Source organism: Lethenteron reissneri, chromosome 10 (assembly GCF_015708825.2).
Source record: "Lethenteron reissneri isolate LAM-NWPU_2019-01 chromosome 10, ASM1570882v1, whole genome shotgun sequence".
Lineage (NCBI taxonomy): Eukaryota > Metazoa > Chordata > Hyperoartia > Petromyzontiformes > Petromyzontidae > Lethenteron > Lethenteron reissneri.
Genome location: NC_083788.1, coordinates 14,382,157 through 14,409,223, shown reverse-complemented (window position 1 = coordinate 14,409,223; position 27,067 = coordinate 14,382,157). Strand labels below are relative to the sequence as shown.

General features: G+C 57.9%; 1 protein-coding gene across 1 annotated transcript in view; it reads left to right on the top strand.

The window, feature by feature from the left end:
* LOC133340743 (voltage-dependent T-type calcium channel subunit alpha-1I-like) overlaps positions 1–25,787 on the top strand; it is a 52,688-nt gene extending 26,901 nt beyond the window's left edge. The window contains 27 exon segments of the mRNA XM_061549133.1: positions 182–333; positions 1,472–1,657; positions 2,632–2,749; positions 3,435–3,590; positions 4,075–4,159; positions 4,367–4,461; positions 5,403–5,681; positions 5,773–5,985; positions 6,843–6,943; positions 7,118–7,241; positions 7,353–7,421; positions 7,754–7,938; positions 8,274–8,400; positions 8,728–8,853; positions 9,707–9,796; positions 10,445–10,637; positions 11,586–11,642; positions 17,225–17,376; positions 17,633–17,742; positions 18,663–18,796; positions 19,793–19,863; positions 20,440–20,518; positions 20,738–20,859; positions 22,049–22,219; positions 22,729–22,956; positions 23,416–23,553; positions 25,500–25,787. Coding sequence (XP_061405117.1) covers positions 182–333; positions 1,472–1,657; positions 2,632–2,749; positions 3,435–3,590; positions 4,075–4,159; positions 4,367–4,461; positions 5,403–5,681; positions 5,773–5,985; positions 6,843–6,943; positions 7,118–7,241; positions 7,353–7,421; positions 7,754–7,938; positions 8,274–8,400; positions 8,728–8,853; positions 9,707–9,796; positions 10,445–10,637; positions 11,586–11,642; positions 17,225–17,376; positions 17,633–17,742; positions 18,663–18,796; positions 19,793–19,863; positions 20,440–20,518; positions 20,738–20,859; positions 22,049–22,219; positions 22,729–22,956; positions 23,416–23,553; positions 25,500–25,787 — 3,849 coding nt within the window.
* The last annotated feature ends 1,280 nt before the right edge of the window (positions 25,788–27,067 follow it).

Here is a 27,067-nt window from a genome sequence, read left to right as displayed (position 1 = left end):
AAACGCCCGGCGCGTTTGTTTGGTTGATACCGAAGTGTTTACCAGGGTGGCCTATCGGCATTAAACCGTGAAACTTTGCAACAAGTGGCGGACGCGCTCGAGCGGGGCCATGTCCCCGCTCGAATGAATGGCAAGATGAGTGTTTCAGCTCCTGCACTTCCTCCCTCCACCTCCACTGCAGCCCGAGGAGCTCACTAATCTGCTGGAGATCAGCAACATGGTGTTCACCAGCATCTTTGCGCTGGAGATGCTCATCAAGCTGCTGGCGTCCGGGCTGCTGGGCTACATCCGCAACCAGTACAACATCTTTGACGGCATCATCGTCATTATTAGGTGCGTCACCACCACCACCATCAAAAAAATCACGATAAAAACCACAACCACCATCCAGTACCACAACATCACCACCACCGCCATTGAAAACTCTAACACAAAACCATCACGAGCATCACTGTGGAGAATTCGAGACAATAAATAAGCAGCTAATTGGCCACCTTTCCATATCTGTCTCTCCACATACAAAATACCATTCTTTTGACACATCACATCAGCCACGTAACCTTTTGGCAGTGCATAATTTTATCAGCCTTTGTGTAATACAAGAAAACTCTGCAACGATTTCGACATGCAATGTCTGATCAGCAGAGTCAGGCTTTCTTGAACAATTCTGATGAACTGCCAGATGTTTCTAAGCAAGGCCTCTGCCGTACAGAAACTGGATTCCAGGGTAGTGGTTGGAGCGTGTCCTTGTGTATTCCAACCAAAACTACGCTCTCACGTCAACCACATCACAACCACGCTCTCACGTCAACCACATCACATCCACGCTCTCACGTCAACCACATCACATCCACGCTCTCACATCAACCACATCACAACTACGCTCTCACATCAACCACATCACATCCACGCTCTCACGTCAACGACGTGGTAGGCAGCAGCATCACCGCTTGCCGAGATATCATGGTCACATTCAGTCGCGGCTCGTGACATTTTCACTAGGTGGGCCTGTTGTGAGTGGTGTTCTAATTAAGAAAAACCTCGTCGTATTATTGCTGCCATCGCCATCGCTGTTGTTTCCTCCTCGAGCGTGTAGGCCGTGACCTGCTGTATCTGTACAGTGCACCCTCGCTTCGTGACATCGTCTCTCATCACAGCCACGGGCGGCTGCTTCACCGCCCTGAGTGTGTCTCTAACGGCGTGGCTACAATGCGAAGCTAATCGCGATGACTGATGGGATATTTCTCAGTCGGACGCCTTCACAGCCGCCCAGAGACCTCCCCGAGGCACAAATCAGACTGTGTTGAAATAATCATTAGATATATATAAAAAAAGCAAACATAACAAAACAATTGATAGAAAAGTATTTTTTATTAGAACAATCATTTCTCAACTCCAGCTGCTTGGTGGGGCGGCGCACCAACGCCCCCTTTGTCCCCGCGTGTCTCGCCGTGCCCCCCCCCCACCGCAGCGTGTGCGAGATCGTGGGGCAGTCGGGTGGGGGGCTGTCGGTGCTGCGCACGTTCCGGCTGCTGCGCGTGCTCAAGCTGGTGCGCTTCATGCCCGCGCTGCGGCGCCAGCTCGTGGTGCTCATGAGAACCATGGACAACGTGGCCACCTTCTGCATGCTGCTCATGCTCTTCATCTTCATATTCAGGTGCGGTGCGTGCGGGGACATCTCTACATCAGCCACAGCACCCCCGGGAATCGCGTGACTCTTGTGTGACCACCCACACTCTGAATCCATCCTCTCTTAGCTACATGTCGACACCTCTCGATTTAAATCAGCTCAAGCCTCTCGTAAACCACGTGACTGGTCTTTTACCACTTACACTCGGAGCCCCCCCCTCACCGCCTCCTGTGAGAGTAGACGCGGCTTCTCCGTGCAGCAGCAGTAGCGTCGAGCCCTGGTGTAGCCTCCTCCACCCTCTCCTCCTACATTCTTATTCCCCATTCATTCTCTTATCTCTTCGCTCTCCCACTGCTGTTTCCCATGCATCTCATCCCTGACTCTGCTCCCATTCCCGCGTGGTGCTGCTCTGTCGCCACGGCTACACAGCTGCCAGTGACAGCCATCACGCTCATGACACCGAGGGTCGCTCTGCACTTGACGGCCCGGGAACTCAACGGTAAAGCAGGCGACTGGGGGCGGATCCAATGGGGGGGGGGGGGGGGGGAAGGGGCGATCTCCCTCCCACTCCTCCCACCCCTTGAGACTCAGATATTGATATTTATTGACCAGAGGAAATATCTAATTATAAGCAATGCAGTAGCCTGTATTAAAAGGTCAACATTTTGGGGCCCCTCCTCCCCGCACGCCCCTCACGCTCACGTGGTCACGTGTTCAAATCCCGGCCGGGGTTGGGCTGACTCACCACCGGCTCAGGAGGGCTGTATACAGGAGATGAGCACCAATGCCTCAGTGCTCGTTTGAGTAGAAACCTGAATAATCACGTAGGGCCCATCAACCGACCCACTGATGGATGATCACCTGCTAACGCAGTGCGGGTGATCGGCGTAATTTGACCATACTTCACCGCGCGGGTCCGTGCTGGCTGTTGAAGGCAGGCGGGGAGACACGTTGGAGCATAGTATAGTACAACTATGTGCGTTGTGTGCGTGGCGTCGTAGCATCCTCGGGATGCATCTCTTCGGCTGCAAGTTCAGCGTGAAGACGGAGAGTGGGGACACGGTCCCCGACCGCAAAAACTTCGACTCGCTCCTTTGGGCCATCGTGACCGTCTTCCAGGTGCGTGCGGGTGGGTGGGTGAGTGGGTGGGTGAGTGAGTGGGCGGGTGAGTGGGTGAGCGGGTGGGTGTGTGAGTGGGCGGGTGAGTGGGTGAGTGGGTGGGTGTGTGAATGGGTGGGTGTGTGAGTGGGTGGGTGAGTGAATGGGTGAGTGGGTGAGTGGGTGAGTGTGTGAATGGGTGGGTGGGTGAGTGGGTGGGTGAGTGAGTGGGCGGGTGAGTGGGTGAGCGGGTGGGTGTGTGAGTGGGCGGGTGAGTGGGTGGGTGTGTGGGTGGGTGAGTGATTGGGTGGGTGTGTGAGTGGGTGGGTGAGTGAGTGGGTGGGTGTGTGAATGGGTGAGTGGGTGAGCGGGTGGGTGTGTGAGTGGGCGGGTGAGTGGGTGAGTGGGTGGGTGTGTGAATGGGTGGGTGTGTGAGTGGGTGGGTGTGTGAATGGGTGGGTGTGTGAATGGGTGGGTGTGTGAGTGGGTGGGTGTGTGAATGGGTGGGTGTGTAAATGGGTGAATGTGTGAGTGGGTGGGTGAGTGAATGGGTGGTCCTGTGGGTGGGTGAGTGTATTGTTGTGACCTGCCATGTGGAGGAGACGATCGGCCTTTGCCGTGGCTCTGCGTGCTCCCTTGTGGCTCTGATGGCTCCCGTGTGGAACTGCGCGTGTCGTTCCTCACCCGCGTGCGGGCGGCGGTGCAGATCCTGACGCAGGAGGACTGGAACGTGGTGCTCTACCACGGCATGGCCTCCTCCTCACCCTGGGCCGCGCTCTACTTCATCGCGCTCATGACATTCGGAAACTACGTCCTCTTCAACCTCCTCGTGGCCATCCTGGTGGAGGGCTTTCAGGCCGAGGTCGGCCTCACTGTGCGCGCGTCTGTCTACACGTCTCTCTGTCTCGGTGTGAGTCTGCCTGTGAGTGTGAGTGGAAGTCTATCCACTGGTCCGTCTCGCCATAGGTCTGCCCGTCTGTCTGTTTGTGTGTCTGTGTGCGTCGGGAGCAATGGAGCAGTGGTGAGTGCACTGCGTTACAAACTTGAAGACCCGAGTTAGATTCCCGCTCACCACCGATAACAGTCGCGAAAATATGAACCGCTCTTGGGCCTTCTCTATGTCGACTCAGCCTAAAATAAGTACCTGGTGTGGTACGTAAACTGGTGAGACAAAGGCGGTGGGGCGTGGTGCTGGTCATCAATCCCCTCGTGAGTCATACCGGCCTTCATAGGAACTCGCTAACAGCACTTGCCCATACAGCCTGAGTGGGCTACACAGGGGAGCTTTGTGGTTGTTTACATCGTCCCAACGCCTCACGTGGGGTCTCCCCCCCCCCCCCCCCCAGGGAGACGCGAGTCGCTCCGACTCGGACGACGACGTGGGCGGCTCGGCGTTGGACGAGGAGGGGGACTCAGCTAAAGGGCTCCCAGGTGCTCCCCCCCACACCGCCCTCTGCCCCCTCCCTACCCGCGCCCTCCCCACCTTCCACTCGATTCCCAAATTAGGGGGCAGCAGAGGGGCAGGGTCGTGGAACAGCGCACGACTCACATCACCTCCACAGACAATTAACGATGATGATGTTTTGAATTATTATTTAGTGATGATGATGATGTTGACGATGATGTATCTTCCTGCAGTGTTGGCCTCAAATGGTCACGCGGACCCCAAAGGGGTGGGGGGGCCGGCCCCCACGGACGCCGCCTCTTCTCCCGTTGGGGAGCCGTGGCACCACGTGGGTACTACTGCAAAGTTCCCACACGAAAACCGCTTACCGGTATTATTGAAAATCGTTTACCGAATCCGGAAGCCGGGAACTAGGAACATATTGCCCGTGCCACTGATTAGCATGGTTGGCTCCGTACTGTGTTGAAAGAAGTTAAACATAAAACATATTCCAGCGGAACATTTTACTATTTTTATTTTACCAGGCAAGGCCCACTGAGCTGTACAGCTCTTTTTCAGAAGCGGCCTGGCCACAAATGGTAGCCCAACGAAGTGGCTTATCACGTGTGAATATATAGTAGCCAAATACTCTAAGCGCATGATTCTAAATGTGAATGGGAAAAAAAGGACCGGGAGAAAAATCCACACGACCATGGGGAGAGACATACAAACTCTAAATATACAGCCGGGGTCGGGGTCGGGATCGAAACCACGACCGCCTGCATACCAAACGAGGTATTTGACACCACGAGGTATTTAACAACACGAGGTATTTAACACCACGAGGTATTTGACAGCGCCCTATGAGTAACGAATGCACCAATTGGCTCACGCTGACGTACAAATCGCACGGCGGCAGGCCTAAATCACCGCGTGGTTAATTTCCCCTTGTGTCTTAAGTTAAGGTTCAAGTCTATTTTATGGCAAGAGGTAAGAATTCTAGAGACCAGGATGATGCTCATTTGCAAGCGTTACCTGGGTCACCAAAATGACAAAAGGGAAACAAAAGAAAACAGCACAGCACTGAAGCAAAATTAATCTTGAGCAAAAACAACCAAATAAAGATCTGTTAAAATGTGAATGTGCAACCCTAGAATTGCTAGCTCCATGTCTCTCTCCCTGGCTCTCCTTGCCCCTCTCTGGCACTCTCTAACTCTCCGCGCTCTCCCGAGCTCTCCCTGCCTCTCCCTACCTCTCCCCCCTGCCTCTCTCCTTCACGGCGGTGAGCAGGTCGTCCTCGACGCTTCCGCGTGCATTGTCGGCGAAGGAATCTCGGGGGGCCCCGGGGTTCTCGTGGGGGCGGCTGTCCTCGTCGCAGGCCCGGGGCCCCGAGCAGCCCGCAGGTCGAGTGGGTCGCGAGGGGGGGCCGGGTCCCCCCGCCGCCAGGGGGAGCGCCGCTCGCTGCTCTCGCCGGACGACGGCGACGACCACGAGTTCATCGACGCGCCGGGGGCGGCGAGCGGCGGGGACGAGGGCGCGGGGGCGAGGGAGGGGGCGAGGGAGGAGGCGAGGGAGGAGGCGCGGGAGGGGGCGAGGGAGGGGGCACGGCCCCCTCCCCCGCCCCTCCCCGCCCACGCTGTTGCTGCCCCTCGCCTCGCCCCCCGCGGCGCCCGGAGCGGCGCCCGGAGCGGCGCCCCCCGTGGCGCCCCACGACGTCGCGGCGGTGCGCGTGGCCCTGCACCGGCCCGCACTGCCGCTGCCCCTGCTCATGCCCGTGGCGCTGCACCTGTCTCTGCCCGACTGCAATGGGAAGACACCCCCCCATGGCTCGGCCAAACATGCGCCGCCAGACCCCCTGGATGATATTGACGATGTGAGCCTCATCGGAATCGGAATCTGCAGCACAATCATCATCATCATCATAATCAATCTCGTATTCCCCCGAGTGAAACTACATTCTCTGCCACGTCTACCACATCAGTGTGAACTCTGCGTGTCGTGTGTGTTGTGCTGTTTGTGACACCTGGCAAATGACCCCTACCTCCTTGGCGGTTTCCATTCGCTAACCTCGATGATGTGTCGTGTGCAATATCATTGGAGGGAAAGATGATGCTAATTAGCTCTTACACCTAGGATGGTGAAAACAACGCTTGTGCCAGAGGCCCCGGGGTGACAGGCGTCTATGACATCTCCTGGCCAAATCCCATTTGGCAGAGCTCAGGGTCCCTCCAGAAACAGAAAACCACTGCGCATGGCCACATCGGGTGTTTGAACACTCACCTTGGATGAGAGGCTGCCAGTCTTCTGTCGGGATCTCGACTGGTACCACATAGGCCTCCGTGGTTTACTGAAGGTCTGGTGGGCCGTTTCCGGTTCCGGTCACTACGAAGGGTGGACAGTCCTCCACTCGAGGCAGGGAACAACAGGGAGTGGCTCTTTTGAACAAAATGTGGAGGCGAGGTGTGGGAATCTGTGAGTTCCATGCTACTGTTAACTTGCCCCATGAACGGGAGGGGAGGAATGGTGATGTGGTTTCCACCTCCACCGAAGATGAATATATACGGAGAAGAACGCAGACAAGGTTGATGAGTCAGGTGCCTTCTATAACCTCCTGTCCTAGATGCTGACTAAGGTGTCCCCTCAGGATTATGAAAGCGATAATGGTGTGTATGCTGATGGTGTGTATGCTGATGGTGTGCATGATGTGCGTGTGTCTGTGCGTGTCCTCAGCGCTGGTGGTTCCGGCTGGGCCGCCGCCTCCAGCGCCACCGGCCGCGCTGCTGCGTGGTGCGCGCGGATTGGTCGCTCTACGTGTTCCACCCGCACAACCGGTAGGGCGCTGCACTGCACTCGCACAGACACGCAGACGAAGATCCCCCGGGTACCCAACACAGACCCACACACCGACAGTCTCACACACACAGCCTGAGGTTGGGAACACACAGACACATTCACACACATCCACCCCCCTGCGCTGCCCCCCCCCCACCCCCCGCGGAGTGCAGGTTCCGCTGGGTGTGCCGCAAGATCATCGCGCACAAGGTGTTTGACCACGTGGTGCTGCTCTTCATCTTCCTCAACTGCATCACCATCGCGCTGGAGCGGCCCGACATCCCCAGCTACAGCGCCGTGAGCATCTCCCGCTCCCTTCCCGTTACCCCCCAACCCACGCTCCGAGCCCCCCGGTGTGCGCTCACAATCACCGTACCCCCCCCCCCCCCCCACTGCCGTGGTGCGCAGGAGCGCGTCTTCCTCACTGTCTCCAACTACATCTTCACCGCCGCCTTCGTCACCGAGATGGCTATTAAGGTGCTGCGGCATCGCTCCTCGGGGACGTGGCTGAAATGAAGCCTCTCTTCAAGCACGCACACACTCACACAAATTTGCGCTCTAGCATTCACATAAGTAAACCTGTTACAACTTGGAAAGTGCTGTTTGTTGCTGACCGCTAGACGTTTTGGGGATTTGGGCTTGTGTTCAATACCTGCGTCAAAACAAAATCGTCCATCGTATCGAGACCCTGGTCGTTCGCTCGGTGATGCCTTGCGGCGGGGGTCACGGCCGGGGTGACCGGAGCCTCTGGCCCGCTACTCCCCCCCTCCCCCCTCCCCCTCCCTGGCCCCGCCTGCTCCGGTGTGCAGGTGACGGCGCTGGGCCTGGCGCTGGGGGATGGCGCGTACCTGCGCAGCTCGTGGAACCTGCTGGACGGGCTCCTGGTCCTCGTCTCCGCCGTGGACATTGTCGTGTCCCTCGCCTCGTCGGGAGGCGCGCGCATCCTGGGTATCCTGCGCGTGCTCCGGCTCCTGCGCACCCTGCGGCCCCTGCGGTGAGGGGGGCGCGGTCGGGGAGGGGGTCGGTGACCCACGCGGTCAGTCGCACAATACCTGAGCAGGCATTGCGCCTCCTTCGCACACCTGTCCCTCCACATGCAACAGCTATACCACGCATCCCTTCAGCCACTCGGCTGGTTTAATGCCATCAAGGCTCTGGACCGGCTTCAACATTGGTGCCTCATCAGCAAAGTCAGACTGACTGAACCCAATGCTGGTGGCATCACGCTGCAGCCCCTCTGGTCCGGTATGTATGTATGTTGAACTTGTTTCGCATTGTACATAGCCAACCTTGATAATCGATGCCTCCCCCCCCCCACACCTCCTCCAGAGTGATCAGCCGCGCGCCGGGCCTGAAGCTCGTGGTGGAGACGCTGATCACGTCATTGAAGCCGATTGGGAACATCGTCCTCATCTGCTGCGCCTTTTTCATCATCTTCGGCATCCTGGGGGTACAGGTGCCGAAAGCCCCCACCTCCACCTCACCCCCAACTCCTCACCCGCCATCGCCACCACCACCTTCCTCTGCTGGCTGAAGAGCAAGCTCTAGAGGGAATCTGGCTTTCTCTTCCTCCACACGTCCATGTTGAGGGGACGCGTTGGAAGACTTTAGCCCTTCTTCATAGGACGTGGCTTGTGCTCTGAGGAAGGGACACTACCGGTCCTTCCTCGTGGGGCCGCGGCGTTCGTGGCAAGCGAGCGGGTGGAGCGTTGTGGCACCGTTCACGCGGAGTGCGGTGCGGCGAACATCGATCGTCACCCCCGTGCCCCCGTGCCCCCCGCAGCTCTTCAAGGGGAAGTTCTACTTCTGCGAGGGGACGGACACCCGGAACATCACGAGCCGTGCTGACTGCGCGCGTGCGCACTACCGTTGGGTGCGCCGCAAGTACAACTTTGACAACCTGGGGCAGGTGAGGCCGCCCTCCATCCTCCCCCTGATCCCTCCCCCTAGTTCTCTCTATCTCCTACCTCCCTCCCTCATCCCTCCCCATGCTGTCCTCCTCCCTACTCTCGAGCCTTCCCCTGACCTCCCCCCCCCAAACCTAAGGTTGCTACTTACCCACTCACTCATTTATTCTAGATTTGAAGTTTTCGTGACTGCAAGGATCCATACTCTTTGGTTCTTTCGGTAAAGTCACGTAGGTGAAAATAAAAATAATAATACAAAAAATAGAATAAAAATGGAAATAACTAAATTAAATCACGACGTTTCGGGCGCAACACAAGTGTCCGCCATCAGGTGGGGACAACCACAGCGACAACGCAATCGCTGGAGTGTGCCGAAGGGATGGCTACAGCCATGCCTTCGCTGTGGTTGTCCCCACCTGATGGCGGACACTTGTGTTGCGCCCGAAACGTCGTGATTTAATTTAGTTATTTCCATTTTTATTCTATTTTTTGTATTATTATTATTATTATTTTTATTTTCACCTACGTGACTTTACCGAAAACACTCATTTATTCGTCGTCCAAAAATCACTTAGTAACTCACCCACTTGCCCACCCACTCACCCAGCCACTAAGGTTACCGCCGTGTTTGACCAAGAATCGGCGTCTGCTGTATTCGAACGGCAAGGATTGATGTGTACCGAGATCTGGTGCTGGTGACTGCGCAGTGGTGCCAAGAGGCTTCGGCCGAATGTCTAGACCCGTGTCCGGGCTCGCTGTGCATGGAAGAGGTGGCGACCCCCCCCCCCCTCTCCTGTGACCCGTGACCCGTGGGATGCATACCCGTGGCTGTGTCTGATGTCCCGTGTCCCGCAGGCGCTCATGTCCCTGTTCGTGCTGGCCTCGAAGGACGGCTGGGTGAACATCATGTACGACGGCCTGGACGCCGTGGGTGAGAATTTGCAGGTGAGGAACCCGGAACGAACCCGTGGCTCGGGGCTGGGGGCTCAGTGGTGTTTCTTGTTTGAACGCGGAGAGAGGGCTGGGGGTGACGGGAGGAAGGAGGGAGGAGATGCCGATACACCGCCTCCCTCATGCTACTGCGGATTTGCTTCAAACTGCGGAGGTCTGCAGTTTGAATTCGGTGGGCCGCCCTGGTAAATACTGCAGGTGTCATTATCATCGCTCATAGAAACCAGTTACAGCATCAAGCACAGTGACATCACTCACACACAGCATCGTCACACACAGCATCACGCACTGTATGCATCATCACACTGGGATGCGTTGCATTAACCCTGCACCATCTGCTTCACTCACAGTGGACGTTAAAGATCCCCGGACATCATCAGAAGAGGAGTATGTCATATTGTGTCCCGGTGTGATGCTCCAAATTAGAGAAATTAGACCGCAAATTACTCGCTTGGGAAACGCATTGCGAGCGTCGCCCCTCACTTGCGAATAATCCCCGACATGAGCAGTACATCTCGTGGTGCTTTAACAGGAGACAGTGCACCGGGCCTGGCGTCGCTATCCTCACTTGTTGTTGTTGTTAAATGGTGGTTGCTGTTGCTGGTAGCGAGTTGCCCTGCTGGGTGTTGTGTCCGCGTGCAGCCCGTGCGGAACCACAACCCGTGGATGCTGCTCTACTTCATCTCCTTCCTGCTGCTCGTCAGCTTCTTCGTGCTCAACATGTTCGTGGGCGTCGTGGTGGAGAACTTCCACAAGTGCCGGCAGCACCAGGAGGCCGAGGAGACGCGGCTCCGCGAGGAGAAGCGACTCCGCCGGGCAGAGAAACGGAGGCGCAGTAAGAGGGGTGGGGGGGAGGATGCATGGGGACTCGAGATAGGGAAGGGGGGGAGGTGGGGGGAGAGGCGGGGCGGAGGCATCGGGGAGCTGCGACAGGGTCGGGAGAGAGACTGGGAGACCCGAGGACACGGACTGCGTGCAGGGTGCGGGGCCTGGTTCACGCGAGAGGGGCATGAGGGCGGGCGAGCGAGGAGGCGCTCGGCTCGACTCGGGCTCCGTCGCGGTCCGGGATGAATGCGCGGCGGCGCCGCGGGTGTCCGCGTGCCCCGTCCACCGTCCTCGCGCGGCGCATGGTCGCTCCACCCGCATGGCACCGCTCGCTGCTGAGACCCATCCACATCGCCCCACGCATCCCCACGCTGCCATTCACGACGCACGCTCCGCTCTGCTCTGCACGCGCGTGGGGGCGGTGGTAGCCGCGTGTGAGGGGTGGGGTGGGGGGTAGAATCCCCGACGTTGCACCCCGCGCTTCGCGTCCCCCCGATGCCGCCGCGTCGCCGGGCCACGGGCGGCGATAGCCGTGGATTCTCTCTGCGACCTCTACCCTCGCTCGGTCGCTCCCGGGGGTCGCCGCGGTCACGGCTTGGGGTCGCCGGCCTGGCCGCCCGGGGGCCTGCGTGACCAATCCGGAACCGCGCGCCAATCTGAACCCGACCAAGTGTCCTCCTGGTTCGAGCTCTGGCTTCGCGAGTGCAGAACCGATCGATTTCGGTTCCCGCTGCGACCCCACCTCCATGCCCCCTCCCCCCTCGGCCATTCGTCTCTCCGCGCCGCTGCGAGCGCACAGGTTAATTGGCGGTGGATGGGTTCATTGGGGGCGCGACAATGGGAGGCAGCAGCGTGTTGGGGGAGCAGCATGCTTGTACCGCACGCACGGCGGGGAGACGCCGAGAGCGGCGGTGTGCGCGGCGCCTAACCTCTGGCTGCTCTCCGTGTCTGCCTCCAGACGGAAAGGACGCGGGGGGGAGACGCGCTAAGCAGGGCGCTCACAAAAACCATAAAGGTATCATGCATACCACCACGGGCGCCACTCCACCCCACAGCGATCCCGCGGCCCCCTCCCCCCGGCAAGGGAAGGCCACCCCCCTCCCCACCTCCCTGTACCCCAACCCTTACGCCCCCTCTCCCGGCCTCACGGCGATAGTTCTGCTGGTGTGCATAGGTTCGAGCCTAGTCACGGAGCTATCACGTATGCCAATCTCTTCCGTCCGTTGTGCGACACTGAACAAAGGCCCAAAACTTCCAATCAGCCAGCAACAAACAGCACTGCTATCAACATTCTAATACGTCCCAGAGTGTGCGAGGTTATCATTATTATCATCATCGTAAGAGCGTGGGGAGGGGCAGGGGAAGAGACGATGGAAGGAAGGAGTTCAAACGTGCAGCGGTGGGGGGGGGGGGGCATGGAGAGAAGTGTTGTCACCTGCAGATAGTGGCCCGAGGCGATGGTGGGAGGCTGGGGGGGGGGCATGGAGAGAAGTGTTGTCACCTGCAGATAGTGGCCCGAGGCGATGGTGGGGGGCTGGGGGGGGGGGCATGGAGAGAAGTGTTGTCACCTGCAGATAGTGGCCCGAGGCGATGGTGGGGGGCTGGGGGGGGGGCATGGAGAGAAGTGTTGTCACCTGCAGATAGTGGCCCGAGGCGATGATGGGGGGCTGGGGGGGGCCGTGAGAGGAATCGAGCGACTTTCGCTTCCTTCTGCCCCTGGGATGACGAGGCCTGAGGCCAGCGCCTGCGGGACGCGGAGTGGAATGCGCTCAGGCGGAGCTTCGTGGAATCAGGGTGGAGCACGTGGGCCCTGTCACGCGGTCATAGCAGGACCAGGAGGCCATGGCGGGGTCAATGTGAAGTCAACTCGCGGGTTCTCGCAGCCATTGTGATGATTCATAATTGATTTTTGCGTTAGGGCGCGTAACGATCGGGCCATGTCGGGTGTCATGAAGAATGACGTCAGTTATTGTTATCCTGAAAGCCATCGCCTTTACCAACGCTTGGATGGTCCCTTGAGTGTTTCTTTTACGCCCTGTCATAATGCAGTGGTAATTCGTGTTGCGTGTGACAGCATCCGAGTGCTTAGCATTGTGTTCGATGTAATAGCAGCTCACGGTCCCTGACAGCTGCACCCGAAGCTCTGCCGAGTTGTGCGTGAGGTAGAGGCGCTGCCCATGGTGCTGATCTCTCTCAGAGGTTCAGAATCAGAATATTTATTCATACTGGAGGAATCCGATGAGCTACAAAGCTGTTTTTCACAGATATATAGTCGGGGCGGGTAAGAACGTTACAACAACAAACAGTACAACGATATGATAGTAATGAAAATTACAAGAAGGTAAACACAAATCACACAAACACAAATACATCACCCAAACACACACAAACACAACTAAACCATCCCCATCCTACCAGGCAAATCCCACTGAGATATTAACTTATTTTTCAGAAGCGACCTGGCCATGGCGCTGATCTATCTTAGAGGTAGAGGCGCTGTTCATGGCGCTGATCCCTCTTAGAGGTAGAGGCGCTGTCCATGGCGCTGATCCCTCTTAGAGGTAGAGGCGCTGTCCATGGCGCTGATCCCTCTTAGAGGTAGAGGCGCTGTCCATGGCGCTGATCCCTCTTAGAGGTAGAGGCGCTGTCCATGGTGCTGATCTCTCTTAGAGGTAGAGGCGCTGTCCATGGCGCTGATCCCTCTTAGAGGTAGAGGCGCTGTCCATGGCGCCGATCCCTCTTAGAGGTAGAGGCGCTGTCCATGGCGCTGATCTCTCTTAGAGGTAGAGGCGCTGTCCATGGCGCTGATCTCTCTTAGAGGTAGAGGCGCTGTCCATGGCGCTGATCCCTCTTAGAGGTAGAGGCGCTGTCCATGGCGCTGATCTCTCTTAGAGGTAGAGGCGCTGTCCATGGTGCTGATCTCTCTTAGAGGTAGAGGCGCTGTCCATGGCGCTGATCTCTCTTAGAGGTAGAGGCGCTGTCCATGGTGCTGATCTCTCTTAGAGGTAGAGGCGCTGTCCATGGCGCTGATCTCTCTTAGAGGTAGAGGCGCTGTCCATGGTGCTGATCCCTCTTAGAGGTAGAGGCGCTGTCCATGGCGCTGATCTCTCTTAGAGGTAGAGGCGCTGTCCATGGCGCTGATCTCTCTAAGAGGTAGAGGCGCTGTCCATGGTTCTGATCCCTCTTAGAGGTAGAGGCGCTGTCCATGGTGCTGATCCCTCTTAGAGGTAGAGGCGCTGTCCATGGTGCTGATCCCTCTTAGAGGTAGAGGCGCTGTCCATGGCGCTGATCTCTCTTAGAGGTAGAGGCGCTGTCCATGGCGCTGATCTCTCTTAGAGGTAGAGGCGCTGTCCATGGGGCTGATCCCTCTTAGAGGTAGAGGCGCTGTCCATGGTGCTGATCTCTCTTAGAGGTAGAGGCGCTGTCCATGGTGCTGATCTCTCTTAGAGGTTGAGGCGCTGTCCATGGTGCTGATCCCTCTTAGAGGTAGAGGCGCTGTCCATGGTGCTGTTCCCTCTTAGAGGTTGAGGCGCTGTCCATGGTGCTGATCTCTCTTAGAGGTAGAGGCGCTGTCCATGGTGCTGATCTCTCTTAGAGGTTGAGGCGCTGTCCATGGTGCTGATCCCTCTTAGAGGTAGAGGCGCTGTCCATGGTGCTGATCTCTCTTAGAGGTTGAGGCGCTGTCCATGGTGCTGATCCCTCTTAGAGGTAGAGGCGCTGTCCATGGTGCTGATCCCTCTTAGAGGTAGAGGCGCTGTCCATGGTGTATATCTCTTAGAGGTAGAGGCGCTGTCCATGGTGCTGATCTCTCTTAGAGGTAGAGGCGCTGTCCATGGTGCTGATCTCTCTTAGAGGTTGAGGCGCTGTCCATGGTGCTGATCCCTCTTAGAGGTAGAGGCGCTCTCCATGGTGCTGATCTCTCTTAGAGGTTGAGGCGCTGTCCATGGTGCTGATCCCTCTTAGAGGTAGAGGCGCTGTCCATGGTGCTGATCCCTCTTAGAGGTTGAGGCGCTGTCCATGGCGCTGATCTCTCTTAGAGGTAGAGGCGCTGTCCATGGTGCTGATCTCTCTTAGAGGTTGAGGCGCTGTCCATGGTGCTGATCTCTCTTAGAGGTTGAGGCGCTGTCCATGGTGCTGATCCCTCTTAGAGGTAGAGGCGCTGTCCATGGTGCTGATCTCTCTTAGAGGTTGAGGCGCTGTCCATGGTGCTGATCCCTCTTAGAGGTAGAGGCGCTGTCCATGGTGCTGATCCCTCTTAGAGGTTGAGGCGCTGTCCATGGCGCTGATCTCTCTTAGAGGTAGAGGCGCTGTCCATGGTGCTGATCTCTCTTAGAGGTTGAGGCGCTGTCCATGGTGCTGATCCCTCTTAGAGGTAGAGGCGCTGTCCATGGTGCTGATCCCTCTTAGAGGTAGAGGCGCTGTCCATGGTGCTGATCCCTCTTAGAGGTAGAGGCGCTGTCCATGGTGCTGATCCCTCTTAGAGGTAGAGGCGCTGTCCATGGCGCTAATCTCTCTTAGAGGTAGAGGCGCTGTCCATGGTGCTGATCCCTCTTAGAGGTAGAGGCGCTGTCCATGGTGCTGATCCCTCTTAGAGGTTGAGGCGCTGTCCATGGTGCTGATCTCTCTTAGAGGTAGAGGCGCTGTCCATGGTGCTGATCCCTCTTAGAGGTAGAGGCGCTGTCCATGGTGCTGATCCCTCTTAGAGGTAGAGGCGCTGTCCATGGCGCTGATCTCTCTTAGAGGTAGAGGCGCTGTCCATGGTGCTGATCTCTCTTAGAGGTAGAGGCGCTGTCCATGGTGCTGATCCCTCTTAGAGGTTGAGGCGCTGTCCATGGTGCTGATCCCTCTTAGAGGTAGAGGCGCTGTCCATGGTGCTGATCCCTCTTAGAGGTAGAGGCGCTGTCCATGGCGCTGATCCCTCTTAGAGGTAGAGGCGCTGTCCATGGCGCTGATCCCTCTTAGAGGTAGAGGCGCTGTCCATGGCGCTGATCCCTCTTAGAGGTTGAGGCGCTGTCCATGGTGCTGATCTCTCTTAGAGGTTGAGGCGCTGTCCATGGTGCTGATCTCTCTTAGAGGTTGAGGCGCTGTCCATGGTGCTGATCCCTCTTAGAGGTTGAGGCGCTGTCCATGGTGCTGATCCCTCTTAGAGGTTGAGGCGCTGTCCATGGTGCTAATCCCTCTTAGAGGTTGAGGCGCTGTCCATGGTGCTGATCTTATTAAAGTTAATGCAATCCGTAAGCAGCAATTACAATGTATTGTTCACACTAACTATGATTTTCAAGTTGAGTTCAACTAGGTGAGAAAATCAAGAGACCTATAGACTCGCAATAGAATTATGTTGAACAGGTGCTATGTGTTGTATTTATTGCGCATTATAATACTTTCGGCTCTTTGGTCATGTCTTTCAGTTTCTGTAAACACACTTTATGAGCACAGGCCTAAAGGTCGATAGCGTCAACTGCCATCGACATACAGTACCATCCAGGTTGTAATATCGAATATGTAATATTTGGGAACAGAGACAGTGGGAGGGAGCAGTGACCTGGAGTGTGGTGATGAGTGCGTGTTATTTGACTTGCAATGTGGTGAGTGTTGTTGTGACCTGCTGTGTGGTGTGTGGGCGTGGTGAGTGAGTAGTGTGTTGTCGTTTGAGAGTGTGAGCAAAGTAGTTTCTTAGAGGCACGTGTTACGTGGCATGCGTAGCCATGTGTGGACATATTCCTTTGATTAGCGGTGGTCCGTTCTCTCTGGGTAGTGAGTAGGGTGAGTAGGGAAAGAGTGGCAGTGACTGTGGGCGAGTAAAGTCAGGTCCGCTCCCATGCAGCCCCCCCCCCGCCCCCTTACCGTGTGAATAATTTAAACGTGGGGTCGACGGGACCTTCGCCGTGGGACGTGTCTCGAATCTCAATGAAACCTGCGGGGCTCGGGCCAATTACGCCAGGGTAAATATAATTTGCTAGGCGATCAGTTTCTATGAAATGTCATCATCGCATCTCATTTATTTTTTATTTGTCATCGTACGTTGGCATTCCCATGGCACCCCCCCTGAGTGTCCCCCTCCATGCATTACCTGATCGACGCGTGAACGCAGCGCGGCGTCCGTGGAGAGATGGAAGTGGGGGAGCGTTGGGTCGGGGGGAGCGGCCGGGGGGTGCGAACCCGACTTTGACAGCTCTCGTCTGTCCACCTGGGTGTGCGGCGTACATCAGCGTGTACACGTGTGTGTGGCCGTGTGCATTCGTGTGCGCCTGGATGTCTGCGTATCGCTGTGTGTACATTGTGGCGAGTGTGGGGAGCAGTAGCACAGTGGTTAGCGCAATGCGTGAACCCAGTTACCCGAGTTACGATTCCCGCTCATGGCCAACATTGGTGGTAAATATCTGAACCGGTCCTGGGCCTCCCCTAGGTCGAATCAACCTTAAATTAGTACCTGGTACGGTGTGTAAACAGGCATGGTACTGGCTACACAACCCCTTCGTGTGCCGTGCCGGCCTTAATAGATGCTACTCGCGAACAGCACTTTCCCAACAGTCTGTTAAAGGCTACACGGAGACTTTTGTCTGTGTGCGCGTGTTCCCTGCGTGTGCGCGCGTGCAGAAGCGCAGCAGAAGCCGTACTACGCTGACTACTCGCGCACTCGCATGCTCGTTCACGGCGCGTGCACGTCCAGCTACCTGGACCTCTTCATCACCGTGGTCATCGGCCTCAACGTCGTCACCATGGCCATGGAGCACTACGACCAGCCCAGGGTGTGGCCCACAGTCGTGGTGGGGGGGGGGGGGCGGGGGGCGGGGGGAGGGCGGCAGTGACGCTCAGGGGGGGATAGACTAAAACGAATGGCAGGAGAAAGAATGCCCAGACTAAGTATACGTGTTAAGCCTACGTGTTAGACAGACTAATTCTGTTTCCCATTGTTAACCATGGCCATTCCGTGTTCACATGTTAGCCTATGGGGTCAGGGCCATGGGGAGAGTGGGGGTGGTGACACTCGCTCGTGTCTCGCAGTCGCTGGAGGAGGCGCTCAAGTACTGCAACTATTTCTTCACGACGGTGTTCGTGCTGGAGGCGGCCTTCAAGCTCGTGGCGTTTGGCATACGAAGATACTTCAAGGACAGGTGCAGGGCCCACTCGCCTCCCTCCCTCACCATGCCTCCGGTCATTTACCACGGACCTCATATTTTCCATCGAATCACAACGCCATTTTTCAATATTTAGAGGAATATATTTCAGATTTGAGTGGTAGGATGGTGCAGTGGTAACACTCGTGCTGCCTCACAAAAAGAGCCTGGGTTTGATTCCTGACTCGGGTGCTTTTCTGTTTGGAGTTTTGTATGTTCTCCATCTGCTCTGCATGAATTTCGTCATTGTTCCCCAGTTTTCCGCCACAGCTAAACACACACACACAAAATGCCACTGGTATTGGCCAAAGTATCCCAATCACAACAAGATTATCTGCAAATTACTCCGTTGGGATCTCACACACACACACAGCAGTAGCATCGCCCTCTACCGTGAAAACTTGATGGGACCCTCCTGAAAATAGTCTTGGGACTCGGTGACGCTTTCGTGAGTAATCAAGCGTGGTGATAATAATTATAGTCGTAAAATAAACAACGCGTTCTTTGACCGCATGTTGCGAATTGTGTATTAAGGGCATGTATGTAGTGTGTGGTGAGTGTATATGTATGTGATATATGTGTCGGTGTGGCCGTGCGTGGGGAGCGACAGAACAGCGGTTAGCGTGCTGCGCTACGAACCCGGCGACCCGGTTTCGAATTGAGGCTCACGGTCAACACCAGTGACGATTATCTGAACCGCTCTTGAGCCTCCCCTAGGTTGATTCAGCATAAAATGAGTACCTGGTGCGGTGTCTAAACATCGCCACGAGGGAGACAAAGGCGGTCGGGCGGGGTTTCTGGCCACTCACCCCCTCGTGTACCGTGTCGGCCTTAATAGGAGCTCGTGAACAGCACTTGCTCCTACCGTCTGTGAAGGCTACGCGAGTGATCTTTGTCTTGTGGCCGCGTGCGTGTAGGTGGAACCAGCTGGATCTCGGCATCGTGCTGCTGTCCATCATGGGCATTACGCTGGAGGAGATCGAGATGAATGCATCGCTGCCCATCAACCCGACCATCATGCGCATCATGCGCGTACTGCGCATCGCCCGCGGTACCCACCGCCCCCCCCCCACCCGGGGTGATGCGCGTCTGGGTCACCATAGTAACCGGGATAACCAGTGTCCAGGGTAACTGGTGTGTGGGGTAACCAGGGTAACTGGTACCAAAGTAACGAGGGTGTGGGGTAAACAGGGTAACTGGTACTATGGTAACAAGGGCGTGGGGTAACCAGGGTAACTGGTACTATGGTAACAAGGGCGTGGGGTAACCAGGGTAACTGGTACTATGGTAACCAGGGTGTGGGGTGGCTGCTGGGCCGAGGCTACCCTGAGCCAGTCGCACGGCACGCCTCCGTGCCTGCAAAGTGGCCTCAGCCCTGCGAGTCGCCGCGCCCCCGTGACCCCGTGCCTCCGTGTCCCTGTCACCACGTGCCTCGATGTCCCCATGTCCCCATACCCCCGTACCCCCGTGACCCCGTGCCTCTGTGTCCCTGTCACCACGTGCCTCGATGTCCCCATGTCCCCGTGACCCCATGTTCCTGTGACCCCATGTCCCCGTGACCCCGTGCCTCTATGACCCCTGCCTCTATGTCCCCATGTCCCCGTGTCCCCGTACCTCGATGTCCCCATGTCCCCGTGTCCCTGTGTCCCCGTGTTCCCGTGACCCCGTGCCTCTATGACCCCTGCCTCTATGTCCCCGTGACCCCATGTCCCTGTGACCCCATGTCCCCGTGACCCCGTGCCTCTATGACCCCTGCCTCTATGTCCCCATGTCCCCGTGTCCCCGTACCCCCGTGCCTCGATGTCCCCATGTCCCCGTGTCCCTGTGTCCCCGTATTCCCGTGACCCCGTGACCCCGTGCCTCTATGACCCCTGCCTCTATGTCCCCGTGGCCCTGTGTCCCTGTCTCCGTGTCCCCGTGACCCCGTGCCTCGATGTCCCCGTGCCCCCGTGCCTCGATGTCCCCGTGACCCTGTGTTCCTGTGTCCCCGTGACCCCGTGTCTCTATGACCCCGTGCCCCCGTGCCCCGATGTGCCCGTGTCCCCAGTGCTCAAGCTCTTGAAGACAGCCACAGGGATGCGCTCCCTCATCGACACCGTGGTGCAGGCGCTGCCACAGGTGCGAGGCGAGCTCCGGCTCCGGCCATCGCTCTACACTCATCATCATCATTCTGCTTGTTAACCCAAGAAAGCGTCACCGAGTCTCAAGTTACCTTTTCAGGAGGGTCCTGCCATGTTTTCGAAGGAGTGAGCGATGTTGCTGTTGAGTGAGGTCTCGATTGAATAATTTGCAGGTAATTGTTCAACATTGGGGTGTGGTTTGGCCAATCCCAGTTACATTGTTCTTTTTCTATGGGAGGTAACCAGAGAATCCGGAGGAAACACTTGCAGAAGAGGGGGGGGGGATAGAAACTCTTCACAGAAAGGCGTTCGAGTCAAGAATCGAGTCCAGGCCCTTGTTGTTTCGAGGCGCGAGTGATGGGATGTGTAAAGATGAGTGAATGGTATTTTATACGCGGAGGAACATGGCGAGGAAGGGGATGCGGCTGTGAGTGGTCCATGATGTCGCGACCCCTCTCGTGGCCCGAGCCGGGATCGCGCGTGGAGCCGCGGGGCTTCCTTTCCACGCGAGGTAATTCCACGTTCCTGTGACGAAGCCGGTATCGGAGGCTGTGCTCGTGTGTGCGCGGTGCAGGTGGGGAACCTTGGCCTCCTCTTCCTGTTGCTCTTCTTCATCTACGCGGCCCTGGGGGTCGAGCTGTTTGGCCGCCTGAGTGAGTCACTCCCGGCCCACTCAACTCTCCGCCACTCACGCCTTTCTTTCACCCCCTCACCGTCTCATTCACTTCTCTCTCGCTTTTCATTCACTCCTCATCCCATGCTCACTTGTCGTGATTGCCTTTTGTGATATGAGGTCATAGTCGCCTGTGGTTGTCCCAGGATTTCTGTCGTTGCTTACGGGCGCCTGTGGATTGCTGTGGTTGCCCACGCAGTCTGTGACGACGAGACCCCGTGCGAGGGCCTTACCCGTCACGCGACCTTCGAAAACTTCGGCATGGCCTTCCTCACGCTGTTCCGCGTGTCCACGGGCGACAACTGGAATGGCATCATGAAGGTAGCGCATAGGGGGTGTCCATCGCGCGCTGTGTTTCCAGGAGAGCCTCGCCGAGGCGGAGACACAGAGACGCACACGGGGAGATGAGAGGAGCCCCGACTCGGAGAGTCGTGGGGGGAGCGCGGCGGCAGCAGCAGAGGGGGTCGCGGTGTTGCTGTGTCCCGGGAGAGAGTGAGGGCAGAGTGTGGATCGCGTGTCTGTGTGTGTGTGTGGAGAGTGTGGTGGTGGTGGAGTGTGTCTCTGTGTGTGTGTGGAGAGTGTGGTGGAGCGTGTCTGTGTGTGTGTGTGGAGAGTGTGGTGGTGGTGGAGTGTGTCTCTGTGTGTGTGTGGAGAGTGTGGTGGAGTGTGTCTGTGTGTAGTGTAGTGGAGCGTGTCTGTGTGTGTGTGGAGCGTGTGGTGGTGAAGCGTGTCTGTGTGTGTGTGTGTGGAGTGTGTCTGTGTGTGTGTGTATAGTGTGGTGGTGGAGCGTGTCTTTGTGTGTGTGTAGAGTGTAGTGGTGGAGCGTGTCTGTGTGTGCGTGTAGTGTGGTGGAGCGTGTCTGTGTGTGTGTGTGGAGAGTGTGGTGGAGCGTGTCTGTGTGTGTGTGTGGAGCGTGTGGTGGTGGAGCGTGTCTGTGTGTGTGTGTGTGGAGTGTGGTGGTGGAGCGTGTCTGTGTGTGTGTAGTGTGGTGGAGCGTGTCTGTGTGTGTGTGTGTGGAGTGTGTCTGTGTGTGTGTAGAGTGTGGTGGTGGAGCGTGTCTGTGTGTGTGTAGTGTGGTGGAGCGTGTCTGTGTGTGTGTAGTGTGGTGAAGCGTGTCTGTGTGTGTGTGGAGCGTATGGTGGTGGAGCGTGTCTGTGTGTGTGTGGAGCGTATTGTGGTGGAGCGTGTCTGTGTGTGTGTGTGGAGTGTGTCTGTGTGTGTGGAGTGTGGTGGTGGAGCGTGTGTCTGTGTGTGTGTGTGTGGAGCGTGTGGTGGTGGAGCGTGGGTCTGTGTGTGTGGGGAGTGTGTCTGTGTGTGTGGAGTGTGGTGGAGCGTGTCTGTGTGTGTGTGGAGCGTGTGGTGGTGGAGCGTGTCTGTGTGTGGAGTGTGTCTGTGTGTGTGTGTGTAGAGTGTGGTGGTGGAGCGTGTCTGTGTGTGTGTGTGGAGTGTGTCTGTGTGTGTGTGTAGAGTGTGGTGGTGGAGCGTGTGTCTGTGTGTGTGGGGAGCGCAGGACACGCTGCGAGAGTGCGGGGCCGGGCTCCCCGCGGAGCCCCCGGGCTGCGTGGCGCACCTCCCGCTCATCTCGCCCGTCTACTTCGTGACGTTCGTGCTCACGGCGCAGTTCGTGCTCGTGAACGTGGTGGTGGCCGTGCTCATGAAGCACCTGGAGGAGAGCAACCAGGCACGGTCCGCCGCAACCACCACCATCACCACCACAACAACCACCACAATTACCATGGAAAACCACCACAACCACCGCAATCAATAACCACAGCCACCACAACAAACAGCGGAAGAATAGCGTAAAACAAGATGCAACATCGAACAAAACCTGCAACAATCACCAGAACTTGCTACCCTCACAAGTGCCACCACAACGACCCACAAGAGCCGCGGCCAGCCGCCACCATCAGTGATTACATCGAGCAGCAGACGAACATCAACAAACCCAAGAGCACCACCACACCACGTTAACCACACCACCCACACCACCGACACCACCGCACCAACGACAGCCCTCATTCGCCACGAAGTTCCGGCGACGTCACCACGGTGCTTGTGCCAGGCTAGGTGCACGTCGAGGCCCCGCGAGGTGTGGATGGCTCGCTGGCAGGAGGTCACGGGACAGGCCCAGGTGCCGTGGGTCGACTGGCAGCGCCCCACTCTCACCCGCGCTGTGTGTGGATCCAGGACGACGACGATGACGATGTGGATGGAGACACCACGGAGGGCGAGGGGGGCCCCCTCGGGCCCGAAAGGGACCCGCGCAGGGAGGCCCCCTCCCCGACGCCGCGGGGAACGGGAAGCCGGTCCCCCCGGCGGCACAGCGCTGACACCGGGTGGTCCCAGTGGGGGCAGGGGGCCGAGGGGGAGCGCGTCTCCCTGGGCGGGTCCCCCTCGTGGCGGCCGGGGACCCGGGTGAGTGCAGGAGGTGGTCATCACGGCGACGTGGACTGTGCAGTAGTCACGGTGACGGTGTGGCTGTGCGGTAGTCACGGTGACCGTGCGGCTGTGCGGTAGTCATGGTGACGTGGACTGTGCGTTCGTCACGGTGATGGTGCGGCTGTGCGGTAGTCATGGTGACGGTGCAACTGTGCGGTAGTCACGGTGACCGTGCGGCTGTGCGGTAGTCGTGGTGACGGTACGGCTGTGCGGTAGTCACGGTGACTGTGCGGCTGTGCGGTAGTCATGGTGACGTGGACTGTGCGTTCGTCACGGTGATGATGCGGCTGTGCGGTAGTCACGGTGACAGTGCGGCTGTGCGGTAGTCACGGTGACGTGGACTGTGCGTTCGTTACGGTGATGGTGCGGCTGTGCGGTAGTCACGGTGACGGTGCGGCTGTGCGGTAGTCATGGTGACCGTGCGGCTGTGTGTAGCTGCGGTTCTCGTCGGACCTGTCGCTGGTGATGGTGGACGCAGTGGATGCCGAGTTGCTGCTCATGGACAACCTGTCGGGCTCCGTGTGCCGCTCCTACGGCCTGAGCTCCACCCAGGGACCGCCCGGCTCCCCGAAGGTTCCACGCACAGGGGCACGGGGACTACAGAGACATCGATGATGATGATGATGGTGGTGGTGGTGAGGGTGGTGATGTTGGTAAGGGTAGTAATGATGAGGGTGATGAGGGTGATGGTGGTGGTGATAGTACCGAGCGTGGTGAGGGTGAGCGTGGTGATGGTGAGCGTGGTGAGGGTGAGCGTGGTGATGGTGGTGATGTTGGTAAGGGTAGTAATGATGAGGGTGATGAGGGTGATGGTGGTGGTGATTGTGCCGAGCGTGGTGATGGTGAGGGTGGTGAGGGTGAGCGTGGTGATGGTGAGCGTGGTGATGGTGAGGGTGATGAGGGTGAGCGTGGTGATGGTGAGTGTGGTGAGGGTGAGCGTGGTGATGGTGAGCGTGGTGATGGTGAGCGTGGTGAGGGTGAGGGTGGTGAGGGTGAGCGTGGTGAGCGTGGTGATGGTGAGCGTGGTGAGGGTGAGCGTGGTGATGGTGAGCGTGGTGATGGTGAGGGTGGTGATGGTGAGCGTGGTGAGGGTGAGCGTGGTGAGCGTGGTGATGGTGAGCGTGGTGATGGTGAGCGTGGTGAGGGTGAGGGTGGTGATGTTGGTAAGGGTAGTAATGATGAGGGTGATGGTGGTGGTGATTGTGCCGAGCGTGGTGATGGTGAGGGTGGTGAGGGTGAGCGTGGTGATGGTGAGCGTGGTGATGGTGAGGGTGGTGAGGGTGAGCGTGGTGATGGTGAGTGTGGTGAGGGTGAGCGTGGTGATGGTGAGCGTGGTGATGGTGAGCGTGGTGAGGGTGAGGGTGGTGAGGGTGAGCGTGGTGAGCGTGGTGATGGTGAGCGTGGTGAGGGTGAGACGTGGTGATGTGAGCGTGGTGATGGTGAGGGTGGTGATGGTGAGCGTGGTGAGGGTGAGCGTGGTGAGCGTGGTGATGGTGAGCGTGGTGATGGTGAGCCGTGGTGAGGGTAGGGTGGTGATGTTGGTAAGGGTAGTAATGATGAGGGTGATGAGGGTGGGTGATGGTGAGGGGTGGTGAGGGTGAGCGCGGTGATGGTGAGCGTGGTGAGGGTGCGGGTGGTGAGGGTGAGCGTGGTGATGGGTGAGCGTGGTGAGGGTGAGGGTGGTGATGTGAGCGTGGTGAGGGTGAGGGTGTGTGATGTTGGTTAAGGGTAGTAATGATGAGGGTGATGGTGGTGGTGATTGTGCTGAGCGTGGTGATGGTGAGGGTGGTGATGTTGGTAAGGGTAGTAAACATGAGGGTGATGATGGTGATGGTGGTGGTGATTGTGCCGAGCGTGGTGAGGGTGAGGCACGTGGTGAGGGTGAGCGTGGTGAGGGTGAGTGTGGTGAGGGTGAGCGTGGTGAGGGTGAGCGTGGTGAGGGTGAGCGTGGTGAGGGTGAGCGTGGTGAGGGTGAGCGTGGTGAGGGTGAGCGTGGTGATGGTGAGGGTGGTGATGTTGGTAAGGGTAGTAATGATGAGGGTTATGATGGTGATGGTGGTGGTGATTGTGCCGAGCGTGGTGATGGTGAGGGTGGTGAGGGTGAGCGTGGTGAGGGTGAGCGTGGTGAGGGTGAGTGTGGTGAGGGTGAGCGTGGTGATGGTGAGGGTGGTGATGGTGAGGGTGGTGATGGTGAGGGTGGTGAGGGTGAGTGTGGTGAGGGTGAGCGTGGTGATGGTGAGGGTGGTGATGGTGAGGGTGAAGGTGGTGAGGGTGAGCGTGGTGATGGTGAGCGTGGGGAGGGTGAGCGTGGTGATGGTGAGGGTGGTGATGTTGGTAAGGGTAGTAATGATGAGGGTGTGAAGGTTATGGTGGTGGTGATTGTGCCGAGCGTGGTGGATGGTGAGGGTGAAGATGATGAGGGTCAACTTGGTGATGTGTTGAGGATCATGGTGGTCGTAAGGTCGATGTCGGTGAGGGTTGATGGTGGCGAGTGTGCGCGTGCCCGGGGCCTCGTGCAGATCCCATTGGCCGAGATGGAGGCGCTGTCCGTGACCTCCGACCTGTCGGAGCGATCGTGGTCCCCGGAGCCGCAGCGCCGCCCGCTCGGCGCCGTCCCCTCCATCGTCATCGTCGTCGCCCCTCCGCGTCCTCGCCCCGCCCCCCCTGCCCCCTCGCCGCTGCTTCCCCGGGGGCCCGCACGGCGGCCTCTCGGCGTAAGCATCGGCAGCCACCGGGGCCACGCGGTCGCCGCTGGTGTCGCGTTCTGCTCCGGTCGCAAGAATCGGTTTGCGATTCGCTACCGGTAACTCGTGAGCAGCGAGCGAAATGCTGGGCTCGCGCTGATATGCAAACCGCAGGGCGGGCGATGTCACTCAGTGGTTTACTGTCATCGTTTCTCAGTCAAAAGTAACGGTGCAGTCCTGCAGGTGTCCACCACCGCCACTGCTGGCAAAAGGGCATCCACTCGTGGGAGCTCAAGGCGGTATTTGGTCCTCCTATCCTCTCCTCTTCCACACTGACCAGACGTGTCCCCTGCACCCCCCGTATCCCCGGCACCCCCTGTAGGCTGGAGAGACCCCGGTGGCACGGGGAGGTGACTTGGTCCCTGTGCCCAACGCTTGGGCAAGGGGAGAGTCGGCTCGCGAGTCACGGCGACTCACAGCGGCGAACGCGACACGGGGGCCCCCGGGACCCCCTGCCCAGCCACGGCCACAGGCCAGTGAAGTCATCCACGTCTCAGCGGTGTCACTCGTACAATAATAATGACGATGGCGATGGTTGAGTCTCAGAGCTTGTAGCGGCTCGACGGTGGCGTCCGCCCGGAGCCGCGGGAGGAACCCAGAGAAGGGCGCAAGGGCAGCCAGAACCCGCCGGTAATTGCCACAAGCTCTGCGGTTCTATATCGGGATGTTTGACCAACTCCATTAACGAGCGTTTCTACACGTGGGAGGAAGCCGCAGAGCCGGAGGCGGGGAGAGTAACAATCTACGTACAAATGGGACTGATCTTCCTTGCGAGACAGCAGAGGGCGACCTCCACCCACGAGTCGGCAGGGAGTCTCGCGCGCGATCCACCAAACCTCGCTCACAGCAATCTGAGCGAAACGTCGCCGCACGTCGAGTTGAGTCGTGGGGAGTCTCAAGACACCGGTCAGGAGGCGGAGGAAGCTTTATCAGGCAGGAATCTGGCACGTGTGTATTACTGTAACCGTCGTGGAGGGTAAACGACGCGAATTTCGGCAATAAACCACCGCGTGACCGAACCCAAAGACATATAATGTCAGTTAGAGGGCGTGGCGTGTGTTTAAGCTGTGGCACGGAATCGGAAACCCCAGATGAAACCCATGCAGAACAGGGGGGCAAACTCCACACACAAAGACAAATATCCCCCTCATAGCCTTAACAGACTTGCGGCAAGTGCTATTAGGGAGCACCTTTGACAATGGCGGAGCCAGGATTTTCAAGTAGGGAGGGCAACCCCTCCAGCAATGAAACATGATAGAGGAGTGGCTAGTAAGTAAGGACTTGTCCCTTGCTTTTTGTTCGACGCGTGTGCGGCGATGGCGTTGTGTGATCGGCATCGCGCT